Source organism: Sinocyclocheilus anshuiensis, unplaced genomic scaffold (genome assembly GCF_001515605.1).
Source record: "Sinocyclocheilus anshuiensis isolate Anshui unplaced genomic scaffold, SAMN03320099.WGS_v1.1 scaffold461, whole genome shotgun sequence".
NCBI lineage: Eukaryota > Metazoa > Chordata > Actinopteri > Cypriniformes > Cyprinidae > Sinocyclocheilus > Sinocyclocheilus anshuiensis.
Window position 1 is genome coordinate 2,242,950 of NW_015541005.1, and position 9,824 is coordinate 2,252,773.

The window sequence follows — 9,824 nt, forward strand, 5'->3', positions numbered from 1 at the left end:
TCACTTTTGTAGCTTTAACACAGATTTATTAGATTTAATTTATACAGTGAAGACTATGCAGTGTTATTTTACATTTGATTATTCAATTTCTGTACCTGAATACTGTTAAGACTTACCTAAAAAATATAAAGCACTGCTTATTTCATTTGTATATTTGTTCTGTTATATTTATCTATGCTTGTAATTTGTTTATTTCCTATGCTGATTTACTCGCCTACAAAATCACCCCAATCATTTTATTTTTTTCCAAATAAACTATTCAAGTCATGTGGGGATTTTTTTTTTCATATAGCAATATATAATCGCAGAAAAATTAAATATCGCAATGTGAGTTTTTTCCAATATCGTGCAGCCCTAGTCCTGGCTATTCCAAGCTCTATCATTGCAGTCAGCGGGTGTTGCAGTTGAACAGTCCACAAGTCGTCAAATAAAGTGCGCACATTCATGATAAAACGTGCCTCACACGGCTCTGGGGGGTGAATAAAGGCCTCCTGTAGTGAATGCATGAGTTTTTGTAAGAAAAATATCCATATTTCAAACGTAATAAACACTTCCCTCTCACTTCCGGTTTCTGTCATTTCCGTTCCGGCGGAAGGCGTATGACGTATGCACAGCGCGCGCGCCTCTGAGATATGCTAGTCTCGCGAGTTTGTTTATAGGAGCAAAAGAAGCAAAGTGTCCTCACTTTAGCAAAGGAAAAGCAGTCTCCTCTTGGTTTAAATCGAAATCCTCTGACATTTTTCTTTGCAAATCCTCCGTTTGTACTTCTAATTCGTGACTGGCGTTTTGTTTTGTTCTCTCTCCGCATTCGTCACTAATCACGCAACGCCGCGCGTCTTACGTCATCCGCCGGAACGGCTTCCACGTATGACAGAAACCGGAAGTGAGAGAAAAGTGTTTATTACGTTTGAAATATGGATATTTTTCTTACAAAAACGCATGCATTCACTACAGAAGGCCTTTATTCACCCCCTCAGAGCCATGTGAGGCACGTTTTATTATGGATGCGCGCGCTTTATTTGATGACTTGTGGACTGTTCAACTGCAACACCCGCTGACTGCAATGATAGAGCTTGGAATAGCCAGGACAATTTTTAATATAACTCCGACTGGATTCGTCTGAAAGAAGAAAGTCATATACACCTAGGATGCTTCGAGGGTAAGTAAAACACAGCCTAATTTTCATTTTTGGGTGAACTACCCTTTAAAACTTGAGATTGTCAACAAAAGTTAGCTACCAATCTAGTAACTTTGAATTACAATTTTTTTTCTGAATTAAATTTGTTTGGTAATCACTGCAGTATTGATGCTAATAAATACTTCTTAATATAATAATAATAATGATGATAATAATAATAATAATAATAAATATTAGTATTATTATTATTAATATTGTTGTTATTTTAATAACAAATATAATACACATTTTATTTATAATATTTCTATTAATATGACAAAGTAAAAGAAAAAACTGAAACTTTTTATATAAATATAAATTAAATATAAATTTATTATATAAGGACAGTTTAAAAAAATCTGGGTCTGGGACAAAACCCCCAAAATTAAATGATTTAAAATGAACAACTTTAATTATTTTCCCCCATTGTTAAAAAACACTTCAAAATCATTTTATGTGAAAGACTAATAAAGAAAGTTGGACTTTAAGACTGTGGTGCACGTACCATCAGGGTGCTTCTCACGGGTCATGAGGGAAAGGATGGTCTTGGCATAGTCGTATGTTTGTTGCTCACTCGGAGCACCTGAATACTCTCCGTAATTGGCCAGCTCATTGACTCCGCCCAGATCACAGATTGTGTCACTATGAGTGAGGAAAAATACAATACTGTATGTTAAACTATTTGCTCTTATGTCAGGAATATTTAGGACTGAAATCCTAATGAAATCCCTACATTAGAAAATACAGGAAATAGAGCAAGTCAATATTATCCAATAAATCTAGCATCAGTTTTATTTGTTCATGGTTTATTTGTCTGTTTGTTTATGGGCATTAAAGAGGAAAACATCTGGTTTCTTGATCCTCTGCCCTACTCTCAAGAGGACAGCACATACACGTCCTAATTAGTCTCACAACGCTTTCTCTCGCTCCATTTCCTCCCTCCATCAGGGAGAAGGACAGATGCAGCAGTGAAAGATAAACCTCTAAATAACCATTCTCAAGCTTGGATGGGTAATGTCATTTAGCTCTCAGAGTCTGGCTCTTACAGGTATCTGCTTCATCTCTCAGTCCACGAAGCACAAGAGTTCTGCTCATTACACCAGCATCTTCCTTCAAACGGTCTCTTACTATAAATTCCATATTCCAAGCTACTCTTAAGATTTAGGATTTCATTTAGAAATGAAAATTCAGACATCGACTCACCCTCATGTTGTTACAAATCTGGAGGACTTTCTTTCTTTCTGCGGAGCACAAAAGATCTTTTGAACAATGTCTTAAAGTCAGTGAGGTCCAGTGTTGCTTTGGACCCCACTGACTTTCACTGTACGGACGAAACTTTTGAAACATTTTTCAAAGTATCTTCTGTGTTCTGCAGAAGTAATAAAGTCCTACAGATTTGGAATGACATGAGGGTGCATAAATAACTGAATCTTTTATTTGTGGATGAAATATCCCTGTAAATTTAAAGTTACAACAAAAATGAACATTACCACATTATTTACTCACCTTTAAGACATCCTAGGTATATGTGACTTTCTTCTTTCAGACAAAAACAATCGAGTTATATAAAAAAATGTCCTGGCTCTTCCAAGCTTTATAATGGCAGTGAATGGGGGCCGAGATTTTGAAAAAGTGCATTCATGCATCATAAAAAGTGCTCCACACGGCTCCAGGGGGTTAATAAAGGCCTTCAGAAGTGAATCAGTGCATTTTTATATCCATATATCCATATTTAAAACTTAAAAAACCCGTAATCTTTATTGTATGCTTGTTCACGAGAAGGTGGAGTTCTAGCAGATGACTCTCCGGTGATTAGTGACGAATGCGGAAGCGCAGACGAGAGAGCAAAACAAAACACCAGTCACGAATTAAAAGCACAAAACAAGGATTTGTAAAGAAAAATGTCAGAGGATTTCAATATAAGCCAAGAGGAGACTTGGCTTATAAACTTTGCTTCTGGAGCCATGTGGAGCACTTTTTATGATGGATGGATGCACTTTTTTGGCACTTAAACCCCATTCACTGCCATTCTAAAGCTGGGAAGAGCCATAGCATTTTTTTTTAAATATAACTCCGATTGTATTTGTCTGAAAGAAGAAAGTCATATATACCTAGGATGGCTTGAGGGGGAGTAAATTATGGGATAATTTTCATTTATGGGTGAACTATCCCTTTAAGCAGTTAACATTGAGAGTTAACATTCATACATCATATGTAAGCTAGACTAACTCGTGAGCGACAGGTACCTGTAGACGACAGAAGCTCCGCCCCCTGCCACCATAGTCCAGATCCGTCCGCGAGGGTTCAGGAGAGTCAGCTTGAGGCTGGCGCCACTCTTAGCATCTAGATCTGCTATGTATGCCTCCTACAGGAATGTTATGAAAAGGTTTGTATACTGTACCTCACATCAGTGGCTAAAGACAAAATCTGCTGTTTAAATGTCTAAAAAATATTTTTTATTTCCCATATAGCTAGGTTTGGTTCAAATGACATGGTAAATAAAAACAAACAAGATTACAAAGTTTATCTACTAGTAAAATGCCATAATAAGAGGAATATAATTCATATAAATGAACCAGAAACTCATTAGTTTCTGGTGTGCAGACACAGTAAACGGAAACATCATAAAATGGCTTGTGGACTGCGTGTTGACCAAATATTTAATGAAGCCAACACACTTCCCTGTCCTACCCATATGGACCAACAACCAATTACAGCAGCACATCTGACAGAAGGCAAAAGAGTGTACCATAGGTTATTTATTAATACACCAACTCTGATTTTATTCCAGTCTGTTATAACAGCTAGTGTATCTGTGTGTGTGATACCAATTAAACCGGCCTTCTGTCAAATAAATATTGCCTAAAAACATACTGCCAACAAAGACACATCACTCTCTATCTCTGCACGACTCATCACTGTAATAGTGTCTGTGTTTGGTGAATGAATGATTTATGAAAGACTGCCTTTAATTAATTATTAAATCATATTCTTTAGAAGAAGTGAAAGTAAGCAGAAACAGAACCACAAGCGTCCTCTGATGAATCAACAAAACAGTGATAAAGGCAGGCAGTTCCTTCCTGTTCCTTGTTGGGCTTACAGATTAACTCGTACAAATTAATACTTAGATGGCATCTGTCACTGTATCACTGAAAACGTACAATATTATCCAACAAAATACACATCTACATGTGATTTTGATTGTTACCTCAGGATAGGCCTCTCTGCCGAAGGGAGGGGGAAACTCCACATCACCCCACTTGGCTTTACACAAGTAATCGGCTGTGGCATCGATTTTAGCAGCCATGTCCAGCACATACACTCCATCTTTAGTGACCACTGACAGAGAGAAAGAGAGCGTTTGTTCATCCCAGTTTCAACTTCTGTCACTTTGCTTTTTTTGCCTACCTTAGGCAATAATGAAATGTACATTTCCACTGAATCCTTTATTTAAATCTCACAGTTACTAAATGCTTTGGCTTGTGCTGTGGAAATGTTGAGGTGCACATGATGTTTCCAGGTGCATCAAAGTGTTTCAATATTTTGATTCTTATTGGCATATATGATTCTTGAGTCATGCATTCCACTGGATGACTATGCGATTTTATGTTTAAAAAAAAAAAAAAAAAGTGAAATACTATGAGAAACTCATGCAGACAGTGTGTATTTTCTAACAGACTGAGAACATGTGAAATGACAAAAATGTGATTTATATAGACAAAAACACAAACAGGAACATCAAAGTTAGAAACAGTAACAGATGCCGTAGGGCACACAGGGATTATTAATTAGTGCCCTATGAAACATCCCCAGTCACCATCAAACAGCATCCATGTTAATTAGCCTTAATTTTCTCAAATTAAATCTTTCCTCAAAACATTCTATTATGTGTTTTTGACACCGAGTTGGAGCAGAGTTCAGCCTTCAGCTATGAAGGAAAATAAGCAAATAGTGTCAAAATAAGATTTGTTCTGTCATCTAAAAGTAATGAGCAAGTAGAACTTTTACTGCCTTGTAAAGAACTGGAAGTGGTATTTGTACCACTATATTGTGGTATTTTGTATTTGGTCTCCATAGAGCGAATCAACAGTGCCAAGACACTGAGAAGAACGGAATCAGAAGTTTGGCTGGGTGCACAATTAACGTCATCTATAACAGACGTCAGCTGAGGTGGGATGGGCTGCTTTTGTGACTTACCAAGAGGGTTGATCTCCAAGTACGTAAAGTACAAGTCTTCATACAGGTTAAACAAGCCTACCAGGAAACTAGACAGCATCCTGCAGAAAAAAAAAAACATCTTTATGTAATATTCTGTTAACAGAATATTATTGTTACATTAAAGATTATGAACATGCTAAACTGACATGCTAATGATTTCTGAAAAAAATAATACTGATTAAAAACCTTTTTTTCCAGTGCTGAATGTACTGATGCATCTGTAATATTGTATACAAAACAAACTGGAAACAGACGGACTATGAACAGTAATGACACTGGATTAAATGACAGAACTGGTTACTGGTGTGAGCCGGAACAGCTGCTGTTTGAGGTAACGAGGGAAAACAGAGGGAGACGTGAGGGAGGAGAAAGTGAGAGAATCATCAGTCATCCACCACATGTCATCCACCACATAAAAAAAAAAAAAAAACTGTGACGGTCCATAGTCCGGAGAACACAAATTATACACGAGAAATGACAGGGAGACTGAATCACTGGAGGAAGAGGGAGAACTCGTGGGATGACAGTAAATCAGTAAATACACTCGATGAAAGATGACAAAAGGAGATCTAGGAAGGGAAAAAATATCTTTTATGCCACAATATTTGTGAGAGGGAGTTGCATGTTGTTTATCAAGCTGTAATCTTCATAAAAACATTGTGTGTGTGTGTGTGTGTTTGTCTGACTGAGAATAAGAGAGGGAGAGGAAGAATAAAAGAGATGGATGAATAGAAATAGAGGTGTGGATACTGGCCAATGCAGCCAAACCTGTCTCCCCGTCAATGTCAGCCAAGACGGTAAGGCCAGCCAGAACGAGATGTCAGTGTATGTGTGCCATCAAAAAGATAGACAGGGGTTATAGACGTGAATTGAATAATACTGGGGGGTGGGAGGAGACGGGGAACGGGGAAAATTTTCATTTGTGTAATGGATCAAAGTGCCCTCAACTACTGGCGGCACAGCTGACAGCACCTCATTTGCTTGTTTGTCCTCCTTCCTCTACATCAGTCTCATTTTTTTGCTCACTGTTATCCTGTCTTGATATGTAGCAAGACCAAGTACTGCCTGCAGCATCTTATGTACGGGGGGATGCAGAAGTGACCCTCAAGGGGGGCAATTAAATTATGGCTATATTTCCCCTAGAGTGGTCGTTATATGGCAAAGGAAGTTGAATCAGCATATAGCATGAAAAGGGAGTTTCTATACAGAGTTTAAAATCTTGATTCTGATTAACAACTGACAGAAAAGAAATTTGTAGACCAGCATAACAAAGAAGTGCAAACACTGCTCAGCACAACACAAAAAGGCTAAATAAACTATACAAAAACTATAGATGAGTGTAATATTTAACAACATGTAACACTGATTGTCTGACTCACTCTTTCTTATCTGTAGGGGTGTGTGTGAGGAGCTGACTCTTGACTGTGTCCGCACTGATCTTCTCATCCACTCCCACCAGGAGTTTCAGGGCTTTTGAGTCCACGTCTCCTACATCCACACCTCCTTCATGATGGAAGAGCATGTAATCTCCTTCACGTGTGGCATAGATACAGACGTAAAACTCCTCCTCCTGAGGGAAAGTCACAATTCAGCAATGTTAGCTCTCCCTTCCTCATTTTTGCTCAAGCAATGTCTCGAATAGTAATCCATTAACATACATTATCATAATCATTTTACAACCATGTAAATAATACAACCTCTACTATAAAAAAATATATATATTATCAACAAAATTGTTAATAGTAATAATAATAATAATAATAGTAATAATAATAGCTGTAGAATTATTATTATCATTATTATTATTAATTTAGTTAACAATAATTCTGTATCTAACAATTTGTATAATACTATATTATTTTACTAATTTATTGGAATAATTTAATAATAATAGTAATAATAATAATAATAATATTATTATTATATTAATTTATTTAACAATAATTCTGCATCTAACAAATTTTGAATATACTATATTATTTTACTCATTTATTGGAATAATATAATAATAACAACAACAACAATAATAGCTGTAGAATTATTATTAGTATTAATTTATTTAACAATAATTCTGCAATTTTTACAAAAAATTAATTTAATCTATTATACTATTTTACTTTACTCAATTATTATTATTAATAATAATAATAATAATTCCAATTAGAAAAATAATGAAATATAATAAAATGTATGTTAGGTGCACAATCATTTAATTGCAGCTTATAATAATAATAATAATAATAATTCTGCAGCTTTTATTATTATTATTATTATTATTATTATTATAAAACACAAATAAGCCATTTCATTCATGTACCCAGTAGATTACATTTATTGGACGGCTCACCTGTTTGTGGGCTACGAAGGGCTCAATCAGGAAGTTTTTGAGGATGCCTTTAGCCTTCCCCACCTGAGAGACAGAGAGAGGTTTCTTTTAAAAGCTTATGTTTGTATAAGGATTTCCATAAGGGTTAAACATCAGAAATGGCCTTTGGTCTGAATCTAAAAGCTTCTCCTAATGAAAAACACAATGAAAAGGGAATTATGTAAGAGGCAGAAGAAAAGGAGGCCAGAGATGGGAAGGAGGAGGTAGAGAAGTGTTCATACAGTCTAAAGGCTTGTGTTGAGCACCAGTGACTGGACCTCAGTGTTCAGGGACTCGCTGAGAAAACTGAACGATTTGACAAGCAGAGCTGCAAGCCTCTCATTTGTGCTGCAGTCAAAACAGCAGGCCAAAAGGCCAGTTGATATAAATCAGCTAGAAAGAAAGAGGAAGGCGAGGTGACATTTCAAAGAGAGAGAGAGTGAAAAATAAAGAAATGACAAGGTGGGAAAACAATGAAACGCTTGAAAGTGGGTCCACAGAAACTATGACCAGTCTAGCAGACGAAAACAAAGAGAGACCTTGCAGAAATAACCTACAAAAAATATGTGCAGCATGGGACAACAAAACACAAAAATATTACAAGAAAAAAAAGTAATGTCTGTCTTTTTCTCAGCTATATGTTTCTGGCCCTCAGGCAACGTTATATGCAGGGGCATGACATTTAATATATTGGGTTACATAAACTGCAAACATGCAGAACAGAAAATGTGCACACAGCAAATGCAATTTACACATTTCCAAAAGGATAATGCCAATGAAACTAAAGCTAACATTAAGAGGCAGTTTGAGTATCTGTCCTCACCATTGTCTCCTTCATAAGGTGGGTTTTGAGCCATTCCTTCACTCCCTTCAGATCCAGGTTCACACCCACCAGTCCCAGCTTTCCTCTGCGCTTGATCAGCTGATCTGGCTTCACAACCAACCGCTGGACAGAAACATGAAAAACACCAAAACAATCAAACACACATCCATTAGAATTTATGATGTTGGGCATTGTACTATTGCAAAAACAACAAGGAATGAAAAATAACAGGAATTTAAGAGGTTTTGTCAAGAACCTGTCACAACATCTAAGGTTGAAATGACTTGTTTGAAACAGACTACGAGATCTGGAATGGTCTGAATTTACGCTTCATCTTTTCTTTGTTTTAAAATGGTAAAAATCCTCAAAAGGTTTAAATGAACATGGTCTCGGGCTTTTGGAGTCCACTGTGTGTTAAATAAAACTGAACTTCCTTATTCATTTTTAGAAACACAAACAGAAGGCAGGAGTACGATCAAAAGAAATGTCATGATTTCCTAAATAAGCCGGTCTCTATATAACGGTCTCAGTCACTGACTAAAGATAAAGGGAGGGGACAGAGAGACATATCTAATATCATTATACCCTCTGGCTCCTCCATAAAGGTGATTAAGAGTGCTTTTTCAGCAGAAACTGTCGCTGTATTGTCATTTGAGAAATTCTGCTATGCTCACTTTAGCTCCCTTAATTGATGTGCTAGTCAAGCAGCATACTAATGAACGCCATCCTCTCCCTCCAACATCCTCAGTAGCTCTCTCAATACGACTTCTTTTACTCATTTACCCCTCAGCAGAAATCTAACTGGTTGAAACTGCTGGTAATAGTAAAATAGTGCTTTTATTGGATTATTCACGAATCATTTAGAGAAACTATTCTGCTAATAATGACAATCATTGTCACAAACTCAATTTAAAACCTATGCATACAGTACATATACAGTACACTGTATTAGTATTCATGTATTGCAATAAAAAAAAATTACATTTACTGATTGTTTATATTTTAGGAACTATTTTATAAATATGATTAAATGTAACTATTTATAGAATAATTGTAGTAAATTCATAATATACAGAATACAGGTGCATCTCAATAAATTAGAATGTTGTGGAAAAGTTCATTTATTTCAGTAATTCAACTCAAATTGTGAAACTCGTGTATTAAATAAATTCAATGCACACCGACTGAAGTAGTTTAAGTCTTTGGTTCTTTTAATTGTGATGATTTTGGCTCACATTTAC

The 9,824-nt window shown here is 36.2% G+C and overlaps 1 protein-coding gene across 1 annotated transcript in view; it reads right to left on the reverse strand.

The window, feature by feature from the left end:
- aclya (ATP citrate lyase a) overlaps positions 1-9,824 on the reverse strand; it is a 35,092-nt gene that overhangs the window by 18,343 nt on the left and 6,925 nt on the right. Inside the window, exons 3-9 of the mRNA XM_016488626.1 lie at positions 8,584-8,706; positions 7,743-7,805; positions 6,775-6,965; positions 5,375-5,454; positions 4,386-4,516; positions 3,424-3,542; positions 1,683-1,819 (exon numbers count right to left, since the gene is read on the reverse strand). Of these exons, the coding sequence (XP_016344112.1) occupies positions 1,683-1,819; positions 3,424-3,542; positions 4,386-4,516; positions 5,375-5,454; positions 6,775-6,965; positions 7,743-7,805; positions 8,584-8,706 (844 nt within the window). The remainder of the gene's footprint in view (positions 1-1,682; positions 1,820-3,423; positions 3,543-4,385; positions 4,517-5,374; positions 5,455-6,774; positions 6,966-7,742; positions 7,806-8,583; positions 8,707-9,824) is intronic.